The sequence below is a fragment of the Tupaia chinensis genome, unplaced genomic scaffold, assembly GCF_000334495.1.
Source record: "Tupaia chinensis unplaced genomic scaffold, TupChi_1.0 Scaffold000469_1, whole genome shotgun sequence".
Taxonomy (NCBI): Eukaryota; Metazoa; Chordata; class Mammalia; order Scandentia; family Tupaiidae; genus Tupaia; species Tupaia belangeri.
Genome location: NW_006159978.1, coordinates 861,597 through 886,754, shown reverse-complemented (window position 1 = coordinate 886,754; position 25,158 = coordinate 861,597). Strand labels below are relative to the sequence as shown.

Genomic DNA, 25,158 nt, shown 5'->3' with positions numbered 1-25,158 from the left:
CGGGGGGGGGGGGGGTGGCCACGCCGCAATCCCTTTTCCTCCATTCTCCTCTCGGGATCTTGGGCACGCATGCACATGCGCCCAGCGTTAGTTTAAGCCACCGGGTTCGGGACTCGAACCACAGTCAACTACATGGGAGTCCAGCGACATCACCATTACGCCATCTGCTGGTCCCACATTCCTGAACTATTTTCTATAGCACTACATGTGCTATAAAATCTGAACTTGCAGTGGAAGCAGAAAGCTTCAATGTTCCTTAAGAAACAAGCAACTAAGGGCCCACAGGTGGCATAGTGGTTAAGGCGCCAGACTCCCACATGGCCGGCCATGTTTCAAGTCCCAGATCCAGTGGCTTGAAAATCATGCTGGGCACATGTGCCTGTGTGCCAAAAATCCCAAGAGGAGAATGGAGGAGAAGGGACTGTAGCCTGGACATCCCCTCGTGGGGTGATTTCTTACTTTCTATCTGTCTCTCCAGCAAGTCCATACTCCCTACAGCAAAAATCTCTCTAAAATAATAATAGTAATAATTTTAACAAAGAAGACAAGGAACTATTTCAGCAACCTGACTCTGTTCCTGTCACATCGTCCTCCTGTTCCCAGTACAGATGAGCACACGGCCTCCTCGGGGCCTTCGCACTTCCTGTTCCCATGACCAGAAAGACTCGCCCCCCAGTGCCCTCTCCTCTTTCGGAGAGCTACACGCCGCTCCCTCACTTTGTTCCGGCCCACTTAGAGTCCTCCGCAAACACCATATTTTCAATCCCCAAACCCATCCCGGTTACTTTCTAAGGGTTTTGTTATACGGCACGTGAGCTCACCAGAGAGAGACCATGAGAAACAGGCAGTGCTTGGGTACTTGGCCAGCTGGCTAGATGGAGCCTGCGGGGTCAGCCCTGTGTCTCCCTGCCTGTGGGGACAGACAGAGATCCCTCCATGGCAAGACTGGTCCATAGATCTCTCTCCCTCACTCACCTCCAGGCAGCTGCCATGTCTATACTGATCTAAGACCCTGTCTCCACAGCCACTGGCCATGCCTCCTCTCCTCCTGTGCAGTGACCCCAAACAACCTCAAAGGTCTCCCCAGAACCAAGTCTGTCCTCTGCCCTGAAGTTATTTCCTCATGATATCGGTCGTGGGCTCAGAGCCTCCTCCAGCTCCCACTGCCTCAGTGAGAAATCCAAACTCCTTAACTGGAGGACCGCAGCCTGTTATCTGATGCCAGGATGATCTCTACCCCCAAATCCTCCCCCTGCCCCATTTAACACTACACATGAGCAAACCACACCAGTCCACTCCTGGGAGATTGTATCAGTCAGCTTTCAGGAGGTTATGCTGCAGTAACAAGCCATCCCTCAAAATATCAACGGCCTAGAACACATGCTCATTTCTCATTTCTACCACAAATCGCCAATTTAGGGGTGATTTCTTCTGTCTTTCCAGTCTAGAATCAAGGCGGAAGGATAAATGCCTTAACTACCATGCTACCTGCTAGCCTCAAACACGCAGGGCTTTTAAAGCTTCTCTCAGGGATCAGCAGATGGCATAATGGTTACGTCACTGGACTCCCACATAGTCTATCATGGTTCAAGTCCTAGATCCTAGTAACTTAAAACTCACAGTGGGCGCATGTGCATGCATGCCCAAAATCCTGAGAGGAGAATGGAGAAGAGATCGCAGCATGGCCATCCCCCTGGAGGGTGTATTCTCGCTTTCTGTCTCCTTGTCTCTCTCTGTCTCTCCAGCACGTGCAAGTGTGCACACCCTATAGCAAAATCCTCTCAAAAAAAAAAAAAAAAGCTTCTGCTCAGCTCAGACATAAGCAAGCCCTATGTAGTCACATGCCATTGGCCAGAATGAGTCACGCTTCCATGTCCAATGTCCATGGGTTGAAACCCTATAATGCAAGTCACAGCTGCATCTATACAGGAAGACCTAGCAGGAAGATAAGGCAAACAACACACACCACCACCAAAAGTCCTGGCGCGGAGACTAGGTCCATGCAGGTCTCTCCACCATGGGGTGAAAGCCCACACCACCAAGCCCAATTCCCCCATGGAGGCCCAATTCCTCCACGGAGGCCCACAGCAAAGAAGCTCTGTCTCCTCTGAACCATGACTGGGACTCACCTGCCCCATGTAACAGATCCCAAACCCCAGTGGGGTGTCACTGACCTCTCACAGTTCGCTTTCCCCAGCAGATTATAATGTAGGGTCTCTGAAAGTGGAAGCCATCTTCCTGCCTGCAGTACCTGCACACAGCAGGCATCAAGCAATGGCTCCGTAGGGAGCAATGAGTTTATGGAGCAGAGAACTGGATCTCCATCTGGCTTTAGCCGGGCTGGGGGTGGAGTGTAAAGCAGAGTCAGTTTGCTCATCCTGACCCTCTAGTATTTGGATTCAGGCTTCCTCATCCTCCTCTCACTGAGTGCTCCTTTGGGTGAGCCTCTTTCGATTCATCCACACTTGGCAAAGCACTTCCCACATCAGAGGCACTTGGATTTCTTGGATAAATAAACAAATGAGTAAATAAACCAGCGAGCAGATTGCCTGAGCAGACTTCATCCCAGTGGCAGCTGAGGGACGCATGGAGAACCCAGTCAGTCTGGGAGGCTGGCTGGAAAACCTTGGCCTGGAGGATTAGCTACACTCAAAAGTAACCATTATCCAATCACATGCAGAGTGATGGTGAATTCCTGATAAGCGTGCAGGCTGCTCAGCCAGCTACTCCTGGAAAGAGACAAGGCACTGCAAAGTTACACACAGGCTGCTCCAGAGGGAGCTGTGGGACGTGATCGCAGAGGAGAGGGAAGGAGCAGACCAGCCTGACAAGGCCCCATCAAGCACAGTGAGGAATCGAGTCCACTCTGCAGTTTCAGAGCCACCTCTGCACCTGTTGCTTTATCGACACTGTCTTACATGAAACAGGGGAGGGTCCAGACAGTAGTGCGCCAGGAGGTGTGACGCTCTGGGAGGCAGGCCCACGTGGAGGGCTGCGGTTCATCTCTGGACACCTCCCTGAATGCACCCAGCCACTCATGATCAGGGCTGGCGGGGCTGGAGCGTGGATGGCAGCGTCAGAACCCTGGCAGGGGTGCACTGTCTCTCACACATGCATGCATGCTCACAGAAGAGCATCTAAAAAGAAAAACCAAAACCCGGGACGAGCAGAAAGGGAAACTGTAGTTCCAGAACACGTAACTGGCAGTGAAGGGGCCTGCATAACTGCACAGCTAGTGTGGCTGGATGCTGGCTGATCAGTCCCCAGGCCTATGGCTCTGCAAAAGCAGGGACCAATTACCTAGACGGACTCCCCCAAATCTAGACTGGCAAACACCCCCACTTCATGGTCTACTCCTCACGGCAGATTCTCACACCCAGTCCAATGGAATGCTTGCTTGTGAGAAGACAGGCATGGAGGCGCCCAGTGTACATAAAGAAGAAACGGCCTTGATCTTCTGCTGCGTCGTGGATGGAGAACAAAGACCATGAAAGACATTTAAAAAAAAAAAAAAAACTCTTTGAAGGAGAACTGATCAGTCCCCAGGCCTATGGCTCTGCAAAAGCAGGGACCAATTACCTAGACGGACTCCCCCAAATCTAGACTGGCAAACACCCCCACTTCATGGTCTACTCCTCACGGCAGATTCTCACACCCAGTCCAATGGAATGCTTGCTTGTGAGAAGACAGGCATGGAGGCGCCCAGTGTACATAAAGAAGAAACGGCCTTGATCTTCTGCTGCGTCGTGGATGGAGAACAAAGACCATGAAAGACATTTAAAAAAAAAAAAAAAAACTCTTTGAAGGAGAATGTGATCGAGATGGAAATCATGATCTTCATTATTGTTGTTTAATCAGTATCTTTGATACCTCATACCACAATGGAGTGCAACACATTTGGGTACACAATAGTGTCTACCAGTCTGTCCAAACCATGTCTGTCACATTCCTCAAACTGAAAGAGAGCAAGGGGGACAGTCCATTGCCCTGTGATGCTGCGGTCTGGCATGCCACACTACAAAGGAGACTTCTTGTCCCCAGGCTCTGCGGCTTGGCTGGGGACTGGTTACTAGGTTGGCGTGCACATATGGGCCCGGTTGCCATGGGTTCAACAGCGCTGCTCCTACAAGGTGCTCAGGAGCCCAGGAAACAAGCGATTCCCCAGAGTTCTCCTCACCCAGGCCCTGAGCATTGCCCAAGGTGTGGCGAAATGCCTGCATCTCTCAGGGTGGATGGCTTTACAGGTGACAATTCCTTACAAAAGACCCCAGGATCACTTGCTCCTGGAAAGAGAAGCAAGTTAAGTCAGAAGACTTCACTTGGAGTGAAATGGACTTTTTCGTTTGTTTTCTCAGGCCCATGTGATGCTTAAAAAAAAATCCTATTCATATCTTTTTAATTTCCCAGAGGTCACATGTGCTCACTAGGAATGGGGGGAGCACCCACATGGGTCAGGATCACGCTGAAATCCCTTCTCCATCTCCCCACCCTTCAGGATTTTGGGCATGCATGCACACACACCTGGCATGTTCTGAGATTCAAACTGCATGGTTGGCCATGGGTGAGCCAATCGCCTTAACCACCAGGCCACGGATGTCCCTCAAAATAATAATTTAAATGTCTTAAGCCTTTAAGTCATTTCTCCACTATGACACATCTGACCACAGTGACATCAGGCAATCAAGACAGCCAGACATGGCAACGGGACAGGGACCACAGACCACTCAACAGCGGCTCCAGAGATCAAGCTGTGTGGAGGCAAGTCCCTGCCTCGAGGGAGGCGCGCCCTTTACGAGCCCGGGCCATCTGGCCAGGAGCACGGAGGCCAGGGATGCCGGCCCTCACTCTCAGCATGACAGGAGCGTGACAGAGACTGTCCTGGATGAGAAATGCCTGCACTGCGGGGCTCTTCCTGCCCTCTAAACTAAGACCTGTCCTTGAAATCTGAAATGCTCCTGGAATCTGTAGTCACTTCCACATCCAACAGCAAGGCAGGCTTCGTCGATCTCCTCTTGTCTACAGTTCCTTAGTGAGTCCGTGTGGGTACAGGCTGGGTTCACACCTCAAAGGCAGGACCTTCCCCAGCCTCTCTGGCACAGGCTGCCAGCAGGCACTTGTTATTATGAGCAGGACTGGGGCCAGCAGGTGGCATGGTGGTTAAGGTGCTGGGCTCTCATGTGGCTGGTGGGGGTTTGAGTCCCAGACCTGGTGGCTTGCTCTCTGACCTTCTCTCTCTCTCCCTTTCTGTCTCTCTCTGGTGACTACACATGCTCTATAGAAAAATTTTAAAAATAATAATAAATGAAATTAAGTAAATAATTCTTTTTAAAAATACGATTGGACTTATAGAAACCAGATGCCAAGTCGCTGCCAACACAAGGTCATCCCCTTGCTCTGGCACACTCCCCTCTCATCTCCTGGTACCCAGCAGGAGCCCTGATCTGGGAGAGCGAGACTCTCAGGGCATGCAGTGTCCCAGGACTTATAGCCCTCACTTGCCCAAGTCCTGCATGCCCGTGGATACGAATCTCAGCACGTCATCTCAACCCTGGGCGCGCATTAACATCATCTGGGAGCTTAAAAATACTTCTGCAAGGTCTTCAGTTCCAGGAATTCCGACGTAATTGGTCTGGGTGGGACCTGGCCATGGCGATGTTTTGAAAGCTCCCAGAGTGATTCTAACACACAGCCGGGGTTAGGGACTTTGGCTGAGCACCTCAGCTAAGGACCTTGGGGTGGGAATAGTAGTTAGTGAGTTCAGTTTTTCCCACCCCTAAATTTGGGAAATACTGTTTTTAAAAGCTTAAAGCCCAAGTGGCCAGCTGGTGGCTTGGTGGTTGAGGTGTTGGACTCCCACATGGCCCACTGCAGGTTGAGTTCCAGACCTGGTGGTTTGCTATCTCACTTTCTCTTCTCTCTTTCTCTCTCTGGTGAGCACACGTGCCCTATAGAAAACTTAAAAATAATAATAGGGACCAGCAGTTGATATAATGGCTATGTTGCTAGACTCCCAGTAGTCGACCACGGTTTGAGTCCCAGACCCAGTGGTTTAAACTCACGCCAGGTGCGTGTGCATGCGTGCCCAAGATCCCAAGAGGAGAATGGAGGAGAAGGGACTGCGGCATGGACATACCCCCTGGGGGGGTGATTTCTCACTTTCTGTTTCTCTGTCTCTGTCTTTCTGGAGAGCACATGTACCTTATAGCAAAAACCTCTCAAAAAAAAAAATAATAATAATAGTAAAATTAAGGGGCCAGCAGGTGGTATGGTGGATAAAAGTGCTGGATTCCCACATGGCCAACCGTGGTTCGAGTATCAGACTTGACGGTTTGCTTTCTTGCTTTCCCTTTCTCTCTCTCTCTCTGGGCAAATTAAAAAATAACAAATGGAATTAAAACATTATTTTTTAAAGATAAATTCATTAGCTAATTAATCATTTTTTGGAGAGGTCTTAGCCATAGCGTGCGTGCACTTGCAGAAAGACAGAGACAGAAAGTGAGAAATCACCCCCCAAGGGCGACAGCCATGCTGCAATCCCTTCTCCTCCATTCTCCTCTCAGGATCTTGGGCACGCACGCACATGCACCAAACATTGGATGGCTCCATTCACTTGAGGAATTTGGACTCACAGGCAAGTTCTTAGAGGCAGCAGGTAGAATAGGGCCAGCTGCAGTGAGTGTACAGTAGGGCAGGGATGATGCCTAGGTCACACAGAGGGCCCCACACTCACTTTCCAACACCTAAGTCACATATGGGGTCCCACACTCACTTTCTGACACCTAGGTCACACAGAGGGTCCACACTCACTTTCCAACACCTAGGTCACATGGAGGGTCCATACCCACTTTCCAATGCCTAGGTCACAGGAAGGGTCCACACTCACTATCCAATGCCTAGGCCACACAGAGGGCCCACACTAACAAGCCTAGGCCACACAGAGAGTCTACACTCACTTTCTGATGCCTAGGCCACACAGAGGGCCCACACTCACTTTCCAACGCCTAGGTCACAGGGAGGGTTCACACTCACTTTCCGATGCCTAGGCCACACAGAGGGTCCACACACTTCCCAATGCCTAGGCCACACAGAGGGTCCACATTCACTTTCTGATGCCTAGGCTACACAGAGAGTCTACACTCACTTTCCGAAGCCTAGGTCACTCGGAGGGCCCCGCACTCACTTTCTGACACCGAGGTCACATGGAAGGCCCATACTCACTTTCTGACGCCTAGTACACACGGGGGGTCCACACTCACTTTCCGACGCCTAGATCACACAGAGGATTCACAGTCTTTCTAACAGCTAGGTCACTTGGAGGGCCCACACTCACTTTCTGAAGTCTCCCTGGGCAGCTGATCCTGATTGACTGAGGCCAGGAGTGGATCTCGGTGTGAGGCCCTGTTGACGGTACTAAAAGGCATGTCTCAGAAGAGATTAATAAAAGAAAACTCAAATAAAAAGAAAAGAAAGCCGAGCGGTGGATTCAGGGGGCTGGAGGAGCGGGAAATGGAGTGAGAGTTTAATGAGCATGGAGTTTCAGCGGGAAGGTGAGTCCTGGAGATGGCCGGTGGTGACGGCTGCATGACACCACGAGCATACTTAAGGCCACTGAACGATGAAAATGGTAAATTTATGTGATATGTATCTTACCACAATATTTTAAAAATCTATTTTTGGAGTTCAAAGGTTTCTTGATGAGTGGCAGAGTATCTCCAAACCCAGAATGTGCTATCGTGGCCCAGCCGTCTCCAGGAGAGGCAGAGCTTAGTCTCCTTCAAAGCTGTTTGATCGAGGATGTCGCTCTGAGCGGGGAAGGGAGGAAGGTCCCTGTGCCCTGTGGGCCCAGCCTTCCTCCAAGATGCTGGGGGCTGCTGAATCAAGCTCTGAGAGCCCACACTCGCCCTCGCGACTGCCGAGTCCTGACAGGCAGCTGACAAGCGTGCTCTCATTTATTCTGCCAGGACGCTTGCCAGGCACGTATAATGACCCCATTCCACTAACAGAGAAACTGAGGCTCACGGAGACCAAGCAACTGCCCCAGGCCGCATCGCTCACTGGCAGAGCTGGGGCCCAAACGAGGTCAGGCAGACTCTACACCACTACTCAAGGGTGGTCTCTGGACAATGGAATGTGGGAGCTTGTTAGAAATGCAGTCCCTTGGGGCCAGCAGATGGCATGGTGGTTAAGGCACTGGACTCCCATGTGGTTGACTGCAGGTCGAGTCCCAGATCTGGCGGCTTGCTTTCTCTCCCTCTTGTTCCGTTTCTCTCTGGTGAGCACACGTTCCCTATAGCAAATTAATAATAATATTAAATAAAATTAATTGTATTTTTGTAAGGAAAAAAAAAGAAAAGAAATGCAGACCCTCTGCACCCAGCTCCCCACATCTGTGTTTGGACGCGGCCCCCAGACGATGATGCTGGCAGTAAAGATGGAGAAGCATGCTCTGAGTCGTAACACACCCCACCTTCCTCCACGATCTCTATCCCTTCTGACTTCACCTCCTGATTCTAACTGTTCACGCGAGCAGTAGAGCACAGGGTTGTGGAAACGACAGCAGGATCATCCCAGTGCAAGTGGTCCGCAAATTAGGTACCGATTCCCCCACCTTCCCTTTCTTCCGTAATGCATATGGGTCACCCAAAGCCTGCAAGTCATTTAGCTCCTTCTCCCACCACGCTATATTGGAATTTTTACCAGCTAAGGAAAAAACAAGCAAGGTTTAAATGATCAAAGGGATTTCAAAGCAATTCTTTCAAGGGCTTGCCCCCTCCAAGGCACACAGAATTATCCAGAAATTAGAGAGTGAATAAGATGCACCACACAGCTAATCCATTCTGCTACCTGCACCGAATCTCTCTCTAATAACCCTCCAGCACGCTGCCCAGTTCAAGTGAAATGGCCCAGGTGGTGGGATTTCCCTTCATTTCCTGGAGAGGCTGTTTGAGAGGCAAGGTTTCCTAAAAGAGGCACTGTCAGGGCAGAGAGCTGCCCCCGGCACCTCTTTTCCCAGGTCTGACAATTCCCAGGTGCTGGGCAGCCAGGTGAGTCACCGTAAACCGTCTCAGCCTTCTTCACATGGGCCGCGCTGGTGCTGGCGGGAGCTTAGCTAATGAACCAGAACAGCTTAGCTTCTCTGCTCTTTGCTTATAAGTCACTCTATCTACCCCATTAATCGCCTTTATCGACACCCCTACAGGTCTCCTGGGAGCTTCGTCCTCCTGGTCCTGCTGTTCCAGGCTAGAGGCCTTACAGGCAGTAACTGGCTTCATGTACATCTTACATATCTGTGTGGCCTGTGTCACTGACAGCCCAGCCCTGCGTGGTGGTCATGGCCCAGTGGTCAGGCAAGGGGAGCAGTCCTCACAAGGAGAGCTTACTTAGCCAGAAGACGGCCTTTTATGTAACATAGCAGTGGTCCGGAATAAGGAATGCCTGGGCCACCCGGCCATGACAAGGGGCTGGCCTGACACATCCTCTTTCAAGATGTACACTCAATCGGCTGCCCCCCTCCACACTTATTGGAGGGGGAGGGAGGCAGAACAGGACACGAGAATGAGATTCTGAGTACCAGCTGTCCACAGGGAAAAGGCCACAGGTTTTCAACAGCTAAGTAGGGGGGTTTGCATGGTGTGCACAACACTCTACATGTCATAAACTCTTCCTTGTTAAGTAGTTTAGATACCTCCAAAGTTGCCAATAGCAAATGTCTCTGCACCGGGTCCTTGGCAGACGCTGCAAGGATTAAGCCCTGCTGCTATATGTGCAAGGTCCCAACACAGAAGGCAACGTGGGGAAGGAGCATGGGGCAGAGCAACCCACGCACCCTGCTGGGTATGTCTTTTTTTTTTTTGAGAGAGAGATTTTCACTGTAGGGCGCATGCGCGCGCCAGACAGACAGAGAGAGACAGAGAGATAGAAAGTGAGAAATCACCCCCCCAGGGGGGATGGCCACGCCGCAATCCCTTCTCCTCCATTCTCCTCTCGGGATCTTGGGCACGCACACACACGCGCCCGGCGTGAGTTTTAAGCCACTGGGTCCGGGACCCGAACCACGGTCGACTACGTGGGAGTCCAGCGACATAGCCGTTACGCTAACTGCTGGTTCCCTGGGTATGTCTTTTGAGGGCGAGGTATGAACTGCACCTGTGCCGTCCCTACAGCTCACCTACCAGCAGCCCAGAGCTGAAAAGGTAAACCGTTCCTAGTCAGGGGAGAGTCAACCTCCCTGCTTCTAAAACCCCGCTGAGCCAGACAAAAGCCCAGTCTCTGGGGCAGTGCAGGCTGGGCTTGGCATGGTCCAACCTCAGGGGCCACCATGCCCAAGGACCCAAACCCAAGGTCGGCTGAAAACACTCTCTTATCCCTGATCTGGCCAGGTTCCCTCTTACCACCCTATTCCTGCAATTGCCATATCCTCTGCCAGCAATGTCCCACCTCCCCATCTGTCCAGCAAATACCCACTTGCGTCAAAGCACAGTCCAAATGCCGCACGCTTCCAGAGGCTTCACAAGGTCACACGAGGCCATTACAGCCCATCATCTCCCCCAAACCTGTGGGCTCAGCACCCACTAGGGTCTTGCCCCAGGACACCCCAGGAGTGCCTGTCAGATGCACACATGGGAACAGAGAACATAAAGCAGCCCCCATGCTCGCGTGAGACTCTTCTCCGGCCCCGCTCACAGAGGGGCTCCAACGCAAGGAGGGGAGAAGTGCTTCCTGGGCTCCTTCTTGGAAAACGGTGGTGCCACGGCCATTTCTGCACGTCTGTGATCAAAGCCGAGAATGCCTACCTCCCATGTTAACATCCGGCACCTGCTAAGACCTCCAGATCCTGCCTCTCTCCCTCTATTTCTCGCCACCCTACCAGCAGCCCAGAGCTGAAGACTACCGCGCTTGCCCAAGTCTCTGCAATAGCTCCTAACTGTTCTGGCTCCACTCTCTTTTGCCCTAAAAAGATTATTGAGCATAATAAGCTAGAAACTCTCAAATATTATCTCAACTTTTTCCCTCACGCAGCCAGCAGAGCCATTCAGAACTAAAACACAGAGCTACTCAGAACTATCGATGGCTCCCACTGTCTACATGGATGCCATTGGGTATGTGGGCTCTGGGTCTCAACGTACAGCATAGATGACATGCCAACTATAGCCACCCCCACACTCTATGCCTCAAGCTCACCCAGCACCCACCATTCCCTCAAACAGGGAACTCTTCTCTTCATTCCCCACAAATAGCTCAGGCTGTGGACCCAAGGCTGCCCCAGTTCAATTCCTGCGGTGCCAACTGCAAGCTAGGGGTCCTTGGGCAAAGTGCTTTATTTCTCTGTGACTTACTCTCGTCTTTTGCAAAACAGAGACAATTGATCACACCACCACCACCCACCTGACAGGACTCAGTGAGGATCAGTGAGGGCATGCATGTGAAGTGCCTGGCATGGCGCCACTCCAGTGTCTACCCTGTCACTAGCCTACAGAGGTCGCACTTTCCCATCTTCGATGCCACCTTTAATGTGACGAGCTCTTTGATTTTTGACGAGACTCGGCGGTCCCTCCTTGTATGTACCACCTGGACTGTAGCACGCTGCACTCCCCCTGGTGCTGCGGGTTAGTCTCAGAGGTTTCTATCCTCTTGCATGGAATGGAAGCTTCCTGGCAGCATCCACATCTAGGTCAGTTTTAATTTCCCCATAGGTCTCGCAGACAGCTGCTTGAGCAGTTTGTGTCCATGACCGTAAGTAAACCCAAGGAGGGCTTCATACCTGGGCCAGAGAAACGGCCCCCCATAGGCCTCCTAAGTGGGGTCATTTCTTCCTGCTTGTAGTCCCTTTAATAAACATGTATCTTAGGCACAGAGCTTAACCAGCTGGCATGGGATGTGCCCAGCTAAAGGGTTAGTCTCTGGGCCCAGCCGTGATGTGACAGCACGTACTGGTAGACACTGCTACATGGTCACTGAGGCCATGCAAGAGGCCCAGGTTCAATGCCTGGTCCACCCTAAAAAGCCAGGGGCAGTGGTATGCACCTGTAGTCCCAGCTCCTTGGGAAGCTGAGGTAGGAGGGTTATGACACAATGAGAACCTTTAAAAAAAGAAAAAGATTGGTCTCCAAACTTGGCATGTATTATATAATGGAATCAAAATCGGACAGCTGCAGTATGAGATGAGGTAAACTAACAGGCGCGCATAAAGGCAGGAGCAAGGAAGGGTGGTCTCAGCGACCTTCATCTTTCCCTTCGTGCCAGACACTCCATCACCAAGGCTTTGGCCTCACATGAGTCAAGCATTATGACTTCACCAAATCCTATTCTTGGTTCTATGGAACAGTTCTGAAAGTAACTGATTCTCTCTATTTCACAAGGAGGGATATTTTTCAAAGGGCTAAGCAGCTACTACAATCAGGCAAACAACAGTAATTATGCCTGCAAGCACTCTGCAGCTAATCCTCCAAAAGCCTGTAGGATAAACCGTATTGTCCTTATGTCCACGTCAAAAACAGGAAACCATGGCCCACACAGCCCAAGTGACTTCTACAAAACTGCATAGGCTGTCTTAGGGCCAGAAAGTGAGAATCACCCCCTCGGGGGATGGCCACGCCACAATCCCTTCTCCTCCAGTCTCCTCTCCAGATTTTGGGCATGCATACACACATGCCTGGCAAGATTTTCAAGTCGCCGGGTCCAGGACTGGAACCATATAGTCAGCCACGTGGGATCCAGCGCCTTAACCTCTATGCCACCTGCTGGTCCATTTAACTTTCACTCAATGTATAGCAGGGGCTGTATTTCTAAAATTCACCTTCAATTTTTCATCAGAAAATGTAATCAAATCGTCATCAAAAACTTCTCCTATGAAGGGAGAGCTCAAGTTGTCTTTCAGAGGCAATTTCAACCACAAATACTGCCTAGCACTCCCTCTGGGCCAGGTACACCTGAAAGCCCTTTACAGAGATGAACACACTCAGTGCTCACAACCCGCTGAGGATGGTGCAGAGTGACCTCCACAGGTGTGCACGCATGCACGCGCGCGTACACACACGTGCACACGCTCTTGCTGAGCTCCAGAGCTTAGTGGTACACAGTAGTGAATCAAACAACCCTTGCTTTCCCTTAAGGCTAGGTTAGGTAACGGATTATCGAGAAAAATCATGACATGTGTTTCTGTGTTTTTCTATGCAAAAATGCATCACGACTTTCCCAAGGATAAATAGTTCAAGGTCATATGATGAGTAAGGACAGAAGTAGACTGGAAACTAGGCAGTTGGGCTCCAGGGTTCATGTCCTTGACCTTTGAACTCTTAACCTTGAACTCCTGCTTTTGCCATCTGGGACAGGAACTGAACTGTGACCTGCCTGCCCACAGAATCAAAGTCAATCCTTGCTTTGCCAGTTCGGGATCTGCACCCACAGACTACATGGGAGAGTGAGGGGGACAGGAGCCACTTTTGCAGGAAGTAGCCTTTTGACCGTAGAATGAAGGTGTCTGCCCTCTGTCACCGTGTGCTATAAGCCAAGTTTATGGCTGACTCCAGCCTTAGTCCAGAGCCAAGGACGGAGGGGACATGGGCTCTGCCTAAGGAGCTCCGAGGCTAGGGGACCTACATTGCTACGTATTGCCATCTGCAATGAGCTCTCCCGGAGCCACACACAACCTGTGCATGGGGGCAACTGCCCTGCCGGTGGCCTGGCGAGAGCACTGTGAACCAGTTTGCCAACTTCCTCCTGGGCAGAGGCAGCAGGTACGTGGAATTTCCCAGCCCCTACCTCAACCTTCTGCTTTAACAACAAAAAAAATCAAAGTCATCTGATTCAGCCCTAGCCCTAGTTGAGCACTGACTCCTGCTAAGTCCCCAGAGCCTAGTTACCCACCATCGTGCCTAGTAATCCGAGGAGGTGTTTGTTTCCCCTTTCCCCCTGGACAGCCAATGAGCGAGATGCAGCAGTTACTATAAGCATTCCTCCAGGTGCCTCAGATGCTGCCCACTTTCTCGGGGAGCACTTCCAAGCGTGCAGTACTGTCTGCGGAGACATTCTTATAGGGCACCACCTCCCCTTCAAGGCCAGGCTCAGGCCGTCTCCTCCAGGTACCACCGCGCTTTCCTCCATAACCCCCTCCCTCAGGGAGTCCCCACTAGGCACTGTGCCACCTTTGGCTCTGTGTGTTATTTCAGCCCTGATTCCACTCTGAGGTCCCTGACCACAGGGACTGGGTACTTTCCAGCTCAGAGTCTAGGATAGTGTCAGGGATGGAGACATTTAAGAAATGCTTGGCACATTTAATTTCATAGCAATTACTATGCGACCCAAGGTTGGCACCATGCGGTCTTTGAATTAGCAAAGGGGATGACGACGAGACCAAGAAGCCAGTGGTCAAGCGGTTCCACCTGCAAGGGGAAGACCAGTGGACAGAGCGTGTTCCCTTCTCAGACACACAGTGACTTTCTGTTCCTTTCCCAAGGGGGAAATCCACTGGTTTTCTTGGGGGAAGCAGTAAATCATTCCGGCACATTTATTTTTTCTTCCTTTTTAGTAAAATGCTACGCTCCAGTGGCCTCTTCGGTAATGGACAGCGTTACATTTAAAAATCCTTCTCAAGCATTTGACTGTTCTGTCGAGTCAAATGGCTGGATTTCTTCCACCCAAGGCAATGCATGGCAAAGCTAATGATTTCCATTTTTAACTCAGGGAGGAACGCTCCTCAGAGTTCAAAAAGAAGCGGAGTAGGCGCTTTCTGGATTGAGGGAGGCCTGTGCGGTGTCAGGAGCAGAGAATCTACAAGTCAGGGGTACCAGATGGCCCGGCAAGGAGGAGGGACTGCTAGCAGATGGCCTGGTTAGTTTGGATAAGTCAAGAAAAAAATTTTTTGATTGCAAACAAATTGGTACTAGAAACATCCCAAGAAGTGGGGCCCACACACCTTTGCAGTGGCGATGGATAGGTGTTCCCCATTTCTCAGAGGGGCCCCCAGTGACCTGAAGCACTCTGGGTGCACACACGTACACAACCATGATCCTGGCTAAGAGAGTGGGGTGGGATCACAGCTCAACAAGACTGGTGGAGGGCACCTGTTTCTCTCTCAACCCACGTGTTAGCTCAGCAACTGTAGCAAACGTATCACACTAATGCAGGGTGTCGCTCATCGGAGAAGGCGGGGAGGCTGGGGGAGGGAGAACCTCTGCATTTTCTGCTCAGTTTTTCTGTAATCCTAAACCTGCTCTAAAACGCAGCCTATTAATTAAAAACACAGCCTATTCGTTAAAACGCAGTCTATTAATTAAAGACAAACCCAATGCACACAACTGGCTCTGTTCTTGGTCTGGCCGGGTGACCTTGGACTAGTTACTTGATCTCTCTGGGTCTCCCTTCCCTCCACCGAACAGGTCGGTATGAGGGGCAAGCAAGCAACATGGAAAGCACTTAGCACAGTGATCACACACAGAACTGTGATGTGGGCTGTGATGACGGCGACACAGTAGCCACCACGTGCTCGGGACGGCTGACAGACTTCTCTGTGAGGCAGGTGGGAAGCCCTGCTCTCTCCCCAGTGCACAAAAGAGCAGCGAGCCTGAAGCTCAGGGACTTTATGAACTTAACCAAGGTCACAGCTAGTAAGAGGTGATGTGGGACGCAAACTCACACGTCTGCCTTCACTACATCAAACTACCAGCTCCAAAAATGACAGACGGGAGCATTTTGCTGGTACTAGGAGTCCTTGCATTTATCTAGTGCAACTGCATTCATTTATTCATTTTATTGAGAAAGAGAGATTTTTGCTATAGGGTGCATGCACTCGCCAGACAGACAGAAAGTAAAAAATTCACCCCCCAGGGGATTGGCCATGCCACAGTCCCTTCCTTTCTCCTCTCAGGATTTTAGGCACACAAGTTCATGTGCCCAGCTGAGTTTCAAGCTGCCGGGTGTGGGGCTCGAACCGCAGTAGACCACAATGGAGTCCAGCACCTTAAGCACCATGCTACCTGCTGCCCCCACTGCAACCTCATTTTAAGAGAGAGACAGAGGGGGTCAGAGGGAGAAGGACCTAAATGCCAGTAGGCAGGACGGGGCACAGGCAACACTAGAAACCCGTAGCTTCAGCTCCCACACCGCTCAGTCCACCATGTAACATCCCACCCCTCCTTCCAAAGCTCACTGGTCACATGCTGCTGTCTCCCTCCAGCTCATTCTGTGATCAGGTCTGTGTTCCTACCAGCCGATGGCTGTCCCAGCATGGTTGGTGACACTTTCCCCAAGTAGCCACTTGGCTCTCTGGGGGATGCCCTGCCCAAGAAAGCCCCTCCTTGGGTTGAAACTCCTGCTTTTGCCATCTGGGACAGGAACTGAACTGTGACCTGCCTGCCCACAGAATCAAAGTCAATCCTTGCTTTGCCAGTTTGGGATCTACTTTTACGTAACAACTCTAAAACTTCAGATCCGTGACTCGTCTCCCCAGCCTGTGGAAGCAGTGTTATAGCAGACGTTCGCTCAGAATCCAGATCCTCGACTTGCAGCCAGAGGCACCCCTGCACCTCCTCACCCACGTGGCCTCATGTACATTTTGCAGCTCAAAGTCCCGCCTCCTCCTCTCGACTTCTCATGCTTTCCGCACCACTGTTCCTTGCACAGGGCACCTACGGAGACCCCTGCAATGGGCACCTGCCCAACGACCTCACCTCCCCCCAGTCAGCCTCAGTACCAGCTCCAATACTCAGGGTCCCGGCCTACCAGACCCTGGCACTCTCTCCTCCCACAACCATCAGCCTGCTACAGAATCAAAAGTAAGGATGTTTCAGAACCAAGTTGACCACAAAAGATCCTCCATCTGGGGCCTGCATTTGTCTCTTGTTCCAGAGACACTGCAAACCAGACTCTCAAGTACCCTGTCAGCCCATTCTGCCCAGCCTTCCTCCATGGACACACAGCCACCAGACACTTTGGAAGACATATTTGGGGGGGTAAACGAAAGAGAGAGAGAGAGAGAGACCGAGCATGATAAAACAAATCCTAAAAGATTTGAATTTCTTCCACAATACTAGGGAAACCACCTCCCCTCTTTTTTTTTTATTTATTTTTTTATTCTTAAGGTTTTTGCCATAGGATGCCATGTGATGACCAAAGTGGGAGAGAAAGTGAGAAATCACCCCCTGGGAGATGACCACACCATGATGCCTTCTCCTTCATTCTCCTCCTGAGATTTTGGGAACACAGGCACATGGACCTGGGTGTGATTTTCAAGTGACCAGATCTAGACTTAAACTACAGTCGGTCATGTGGGAGTCCAGCACCTTAACCACCATACAAACCGGTGGCCCCTCTTTCCTTCTTAACATAGAACATGGGCGGTTGCAAACCCAAATGAACAGTGGTGATAGAATGGAGGATGAACCGTACTCGTCTCAATGTGGGGAGAGCAGCAGCAGCAACGGGGTGGGGAGAAGCCACGCGCACCCCAGTTAAACAGCCAAAATGGAAAACAACTCCTAACTGCCAAGAGACAAAAGTCCTTCTGTTTGGAAGCAAGTTCTCCAAAGTATGCCATCCTCCAGCATCTCAAACCCTCAAAAGATTTTAAAAAGAAAAAATACATCAAAACAAGAAATTTGTTTCCAGAAATAAAAGAATGCATGTTGGGTGAGATGTCTACTTGCTAACTTGTCCTCATACAATTCAGCTGACAGGTTTTCAGCACCTACTAAACATAGGCGCTGTAGCATACCCACTTCTTGGGATGTTTTGAGTACCAATTTGTTTGCAATCAAAAAAAAAATTTTTTTTTGACTTATCCAAAAAGCAAGTAAGAAAATACTAATGAAAACAGAAGCTAGTGTCTGCGTATGGACTGGATGCCAAATGCTGTTTTAAGGGCTGAGGGACATTGATTCATTTCATGCGAACAGAGCTGTGAGGTGGATGTAATTATCCCCCCTCCCTACCCCGATTTTACAGATGGGAAAACTGAAGCACACACTGTGGCCTTAAAAAGCAAACAAGGCTCCCAGCTTCTGTATTCTAGCTGAGTGAGGCAAACACATAACAATGGATAGGATTAGCACCAGCAAGGAGCTAAAATAAGGGGTCCTGACAGCCAGTGACTCAGAAGACTGTTTTGGGTTGGTGGACAGAGAAAGGCCACCAGAGAAGCCCCCAGGTGGGCTCCCAGAAGCTGCAGGAGTTACCCATGGAATGCACCTGGGACTGGTTCTGATCCCATGGGTTATGGGCCAGGCCCAGGCCACCAATGTCTCTCACCTTCAGGCCAGGATTGAGTGGTGCTGGGTCCCATCCTCAGCTGCCTACAAACACTTCCAGTGTCACCATCAGAAGATATGTGAAGGAAGTGTGTGTCACCCCAAAATGCACAGCTTGAACCCTAATCCCAATGTGATGGTATTCGTTTTGTTTGTTTATGGGTTTTGTTTTTTGAGGGTTTTTTTAGATTTTTGCCATATGGTACATGCACTTGCTGGAGAGAGACAGAGAGGGAAAGTGAGAAATCACGTCCCAAGGTGAATGGCCACATGGCGATCCCTTTTTCTCCATCCTCCTCTTGGAATTTTTGTGCATGCATGTACCTGTGCCTGGTTTTCAAGCCACTGAGTCCAGGACTCAAAAGCAGAGTCATCTCTGTGGGATCCAGTGCTGTAACCACCACACCACCTACTGGCCCCCAGTGTGATGGTACTTGGAGGGGAGGCCTTTGGGAGGCTATGAAGGTGGGGCCTCCATGATGAGATTAGTGGCCTTATAAGAAGAAGAGAGATCAGAGAGCTTGCTCTCTCTTCATCCCTTCTATGTGAGCACAGAACGGCCATCTGCAAGCCAGGAAGAGAGCCTCCTCCAGACACCAGATGCATCGGCACCTTGACCTGGGACTTCCCAGCCTCCAGAACTGTGAGAAGTAGACATTTGTTGAATCCACCCAGTTTATGGAATTTTGTTATAGCAGCCTGAGTTAACATAGCTCCCAAGGAACTCAGTCACTGCCACTCCTTCCTGCTTCATCCATTTTACACAGAAGGACTCCACTTCCCTTTCTTTGTGCTTGCTCTGCACGGACTATGAAAATAAACAGCAAGGTCATAGCTTACAAATCTCTAGGAAAGGGAACCAGCAGTTAGTGTAATGGCTATGTCACTGGACTCCCACATAGTCAACTGCGGTTCGCGTCCCAGACCCGGTGTCTTAAAACTCACGCCGGGCGCGTGTGCGTGTGTGCCCAAGATCCTGAGAGGAGAATGGAGGAGAAGGGATTGCAGCGTGACCACCCCCCCTGGGGGGTGATTTCTCACTTTCTGTCTCTCTCTGTCTGGCGAGTGCACACGCCCTATAGCGAAAAAAAAGAAAAAAAAAACCTCTCCAAAAAAAAAAAATCTCTAGAAAAAAAATTAATTATGAATTTTACATAGACATCACTGGTCATGTCTATGTAAAATTTAAGCTTTCTTGTATTAAAAAAATGGCTTTCAAGAAAATCACTATGGGGGACCAGCAGTTAGCGTAATGGCTATGTCGCTGAACTCCCATGTGGTCGACCACAGTTCAAGTCCTGGACCCGGTGGCGTAAACTCACTCCGGGTGCTTGTGCATGCATGCCCAAGATCCCAAGAGGAGGAAGAGAAGGGATTGTGATTTGGCCATCCTCCCTGGGTGGTGATTTCTCGCTTCCTGCCTCTCTGTCTCTGCCTCTGGCGAGTGCACACGCCCTATAGCAAAAATCTCTCAAAAATGAAATGAAATGAAATAAAATAAAATCACTATGTTAAGTGAAAAGCCTTAGCTTTGGCTCCACATGCAGATATTTACTGAACATCTACCTAGTGTCAGGCAGCATTCCAGACTGGTGTCTCTTGGCTTTCAGTGTACAGGGGAGTCACCTGGGATTTCACCAGGCTGCCAAGGTCGGTCAGTCTGACTGGCTGGTGGTCTGGGCCAGAGAGCCCGCATTCCTAACAAGCACCCAACTGACAGGAGGGCTACAGCCCACTGAGCGTCCGTTCTACCTTCAGCTTGGACCTAAGATGCTCTTAAAAATTAGAGATTCCTGGACCAGCAGATGGTGTGGAGGTTAAGGCACTGGATCCCACATGGCAATCTTCACAGTTCAAGCCTTGAACCCAGCAGCTTGCAAATCACACCAGGCACATGTGCACGCATGCTCCAACTCCAGAGAGGAGACTAGAAGAAAGGGACTGCATGGCCCTCCTCCTAGGGGGTGCTTTCACATTCTCTCCCTGTCTCTTTGCTGAGCACACACTCCTATAGCAAAAACTAAAATAGTGTTACGTTTTTTTTTATTTTTAAGTAGAGATTTTGGGCCCTACACCAAACCCATTAAGTCAGACACTCTGAAGGTCAGGCCTGGCATTTAAAAACATACCTGTGATGTCTTTGAGGTGATCTGAGTGTGTGGTCAGGTTAAGAACCACTGTTCTGGGCAAGAACAAGTAGCCCTCTGAGCCATCAGACACAGGAACTAAGCTATTCTAGATGGTGATAGATGTCTGAAATGCAATATAAGATAATGGATCCGTGCAGCAGGAACGCAATTTGGGGGATGGGGGTGCTTAAAGCTGAAACGCAGACAATGAGACCAAAACACTGAGTCTAAACACCAAGATCTGGGAAAACGACACCAGCAGAACCAAGAGCCCATTTTCTACGGTCTTCAAAGAAGCAGGATCCCATTCATGTTTCACTAAGTGAAGTTACTCCTCCCGGGCACACGGGAGCATCCAGGGGGTACAGGAGCTGAGACACGGCCTGGCGGTTCTCACCAGGACGTGTACCAAGACTCGCAGTGATGCCGGGGCAGGGCAGGGGTTCTCTGGTTCACCAGCCATGCCTTGGGCACCATGTTCCCACATCGTAGACAACTCCTCTGGAGCAGCAGGAAGAGAGGCCCCCCGGCTGGTGGAGAGAGCTCATGGCAGAAGCCTCAAGAAGATGAAAGAACCTCCAGATTCTTTATGGGGGAACTTTGCCAACAGCGTCGAAGCGACCCTAAAGTGCTCACCACAGTGGCAGCCCCAGTAGGGCAGCCCAGGTGGGTGGTAGCAAAGAACTTAGTGCCTATTCTTCGTTGGCCCAGCCTCGCTGACCCCTGGGGGGAGCCCCGGTGTTGGGGGAGGTGACACCAGTGGCTCTGTTCTCAGCCAATCCAAGGCCCAGCACTCCCTTGGCAAGAGCAGTGAGCTCAAGGCGTCAGGTGAACAAGTGGACTCAGCAGCACCTCGGGGCTTCAGCAGAGGCAGCTCGGCCACACGTGCTCTCCCCCCAGTCTTCCGAGCCTAGGAGGACACAGAGGTAGACCCAGGGCAACCTCCTTCCCACACAGGAACACTACCGAGTCACGGACACCTCCTAATCTTTGGCCTCCCCTCCCCCAGCCACCAATTCCTTTTTTGCTAAACCCAATCTGGGGAGGTTTTTCTATTTCTGCAATAAAGGCCTGCCTCCTTGACACCCCAAGACTGCACAGAACTGAATCAGGCCAGCTCACCCTCCTCAGAATAGCGAGAGTGCCTCGGGAAGGGCTGCCGTCTAGGGGGCCCCGAAGTCCTTCACCTCTACTCGTTCCCACATGTCTGGACCTCATCCGCTCTGCTCAGGTGTAAGCTACGTGATGACAGGTGTGTGCCTTACACTTGCTCTGCTCCCACAGCAGAGGTGGACACCCTACCTGGTGCTCGCTACAGACTTCTGACATGGAAAGGGAGTCTCTTGGCCAGGCTGGCAGGGAGAGTGGCCTCAGCCCTGCCTGGGACGGAGGGAGCTGAGAGCTGGCGCAGCAGAGCACTGGAGCCAGAGACCCCGGAAATGTACCTGCTGACCGAAAGATCTCTCCAGCTACTACACTTCGGAGCTGTGTGTGCGTCCTCTCTGGGGAAGCGTGGTAAACACTGAGGCACGTGCTACATCAGCCTGTGCTCTCATCCCGTCCTTCAGCCAACGCCCGCCGAGTCCTTTCTGTGCGCCAGATTCTAGTCTAAAACAGTCAACACGAAGCTTAATGTAAACGGTACTTATTGCTAAAGATACTACTGATTCCTTTGCCATAAGGGAAATGAGATCAAGTCTTCCTTCCAAATAGGATGAACTGCTTTACCGGTGTGGTTTTAGTTTTTAATAAGAGAGAAAGAGAGTGAGTCCGTGCATGGACACATGCCCGAGACAGAGAGAAACGAGGTGTCACCGTGTAGTAATCCCTCCTACCCTGGCCTCCCACCAAGTAGGCCCACAGGTGCCTGTGCCCACCACACCCGGTCTGTCCACGTGGGGCCAGAAACCGTAGGCCTGCGATGCAGCCCTAGACACCAGGCGGTAAGGCTCTCCCTTTTGCACCACCACAGCTGGGCCAGAGAAGTCATTTCTCACGGGCCGCATGCTGGAGATTCCGGGGTCACGCAGGGCATGGAGAACTGGGACCCTGCCACAGCTGATATGCTCAGACTACGGAGGATGGAAGTGAGCAGGGAAGGGAAGTTGAGACACAGTCCAAAGTTCCCCAAGCCCATGCTTCACCCAGAGTAGCAAAGTGTCCCCAGTGTGGGCGGTGCCAATTGTGGCATTTCGGATCCCTGGTGAGAGAGGAGTGGCCCCGACATTAGCCATCCGTGCTTACACACACCACCAGGGAGTCAGTGGCCTGTGGCATGTGACGGCCTAGACCCTGTGTCCACCCTCAACCCCAAACCCTGGGCTGATGAGACACACTGGGTGAAAATTGGAGTCGGGCCCAGCACCACCACCTGCTGGGTCACCAGAAGAGACGAGATCTCTCAGGAGTGGATATCCATGTTCAAAGGGACCCCAGCAATTCTCTGCACACTGGTGCTCGCCCCTCTACCCCCCAAGGCCCATTCGCACTCTCCAAAGGCACCCGAGGGAAGGAACATCAATGGTGTGGGAAACATTAGGTCGTCGGGAGAGTCGTGACATATTTTTCTATGCAAAAAGTACATCATGACTTTCCTGACGACCTGATAGTACAGAAGTTTTTTAAAACTTATTTATTTCTCCTTTGAGAGAGACAGAGAGAGATAAGCACTCTCAACAGGGTCTCACCCCGCGAGCCCCTCCTCAGCCTCCCCAACTAGCCCAGACCAGGGCACGTGTGCCTGGTGGGCTCGGTTCAACCGGGAAATCAACCCGCCATCTTTGATCTGGATCTGGCTTCCCTTGAGCAGAATGCTGTAGCCCCACCACTGAGCCGGATCACCTTGGTCTTCATCACACAGAACCAACCAACTGCTTCAGTCACATGGCCCTCCGTTCCAAAGCCAGCGTCACCCTTTAGGGGTTCTACGACTGAGCACGTGTCTCCTCCCTGGAGTCTCCTGACCTGTGAGATGGGGCTAAGACCTGCCTCATGGACATGACAACGGGCACAGGAAGATGCCATTCAAACCTGCTCCTTTGCCGGGCACTGCAACTCCTTTTACACACAATTTCATGCAGAGCCTGACCCGATTCTTCACACCACCTTGGGGCAGGCAAGTCCTAATCTGCCCATTTCACAGATGAAAAAGAAGAGAGCTTTGTGATTTGTACAGGAAGGGGGTGAAATGCCATCGTTAGCAAAGCCTCATAGTTTCCTCGCACTTTCAAATGCATCAGCCCACTAGATCCTCTTCACAGAGACTCCAAGAACCAGAGCCAGAGCAAAGGTGTAGGACGGCCCTGATGCCTGGGCAGTGGCCACCAGCCTCACCACTACACTGTCTTCCCCAAGAATCTTCTCCACTTGCCTAAGAGAAGCCTACATTGAGAGAACAGAGAGATCTCTCTGGGCCCTACCATCTCTAATCCCCTAGAGAAGTCGAGGAACATCAGAACTGCTTCCCAGGGGTGGGTAGACTCGGGTTCCAGGAGCCGAAAGAAACCTGGGGGACTCTGGCTTGAGAGAAAGGACCCTGCACCTCAGTGGTCTAAGCCCTGCAGCCGTGGGCATGGCCTGACCCAGAAGCTCCTCTCATAGCACCATCCACCTGCACGGCCACATTTGCTGCCCCCAGAGTACCAGTGCTGGAAGCAGAGAGCAGCGGGGAGAGGAAACAAAGACACCCAGGAAACACCAAGTCAAGGGAGCGGGGGAACTCTCAGGCTTCAGCAGCATTGTAAGAACAAAAAGTAAAAATGTTAAGCTCTGGAATGTGACCTTTGCAGCCGCAGGATAAAGCGAGCGCTCTGAGTAGCTCAGCAGCACAGCAGACCCATGTCTGCAGTCACCTCCCCACACCTGCCGGCTACCCTTTCCCACTCAGATCCAGGGCTGTAACCATCCACGGATGCATTATCACCAGGCAGATGCCGTGGGAGGCAGGTGGGGCAGAATCTATCTCTTACCAGGATCGGTGCAGTTCTTAGCTGTGTGAGTCCCGTTCACTGGGGCCATCAACTTCCTATTCTTCCAAGTGTCTGGCAGAACACGCTTGCTGGCAGAAGCTGTTTTGTGCCCTGGGTTGGAAAGTAAGTCAGATACGCCATTAGGTCAATGTGATGCCGGCATTTCCAACATGACCTTCTTACACCTTGGGTCTAGTTAGGTCGGTGACAGCCCAGTTTGACTACGTAGCTCACCCTGTAGGGAGCCGTACAATGCCTGGAAGCACTGTCACCTGCTTACACATGGAAGGCTGCTCCCAGCCTTGACCAAGACCACACTGGTCTCAGCTCCTCAGAAAAAAACAAAGGGTTCATAGGTGCCCAGGATGCAGCCTCAGTAAACAGACGCAGGTGGCTTCTGCCCTGAAGGAACCACAAATGGAGGGCATGTCAGCATGCAGGTGGAGGTGGCTGATGGGGGTCTGACCTAGCGCTACTCACGCTTGAATGTGAACACAGATCACCTGGGGGATCCTGTTAAAATGCAGATTCTGACTCTAGGTCTGGAGCAGGCCCTGGGATCTTGCACTAACAAGCTCCCCAGTGAGGCTGAATCTGCTGATCCGAGGGCCATTCGGAGCAGTGAGGGAGAACACGTGGGCTCATGACCGAGGAGTTCAGCTCCTGAAGGCAGTTTCGGACCCAGCAAGAACAAATGACTCTCAGTGTAAGACCTTTACTCCTAAATGCATGCACCTGCTGCAGCTGAGTAATAATACCTCTTCTTCAATGCTGATGCTGACATCGGAGGGCCTCTAGGTGTACTTTATTACGTCGATA

General features: G+C 51.2%; 1 protein-coding gene across 2 annotated transcripts in view; it reads right to left on the bottom strand.

The window, feature by feature from the left end:
• SLC24A4 (solute carrier family 24 member 4) overlaps positions 1-25,158 on the bottom strand; it is a 193,818-nt gene that overhangs the window by 167,125 nt on the left and 1,535 nt on the right. For both annotated transcript variants that reach the window (XM_006155808.3, XM_006155809.3), the window contains exon 2: positions 24,340-24,450. In XM_006155808.3, the coding sequence (XP_006155870.1) occupies positions 24,340-24,450 (111 nt within the window). The remainder of the gene's footprint in view (positions 1-24,339; positions 24,451-25,158) is intronic.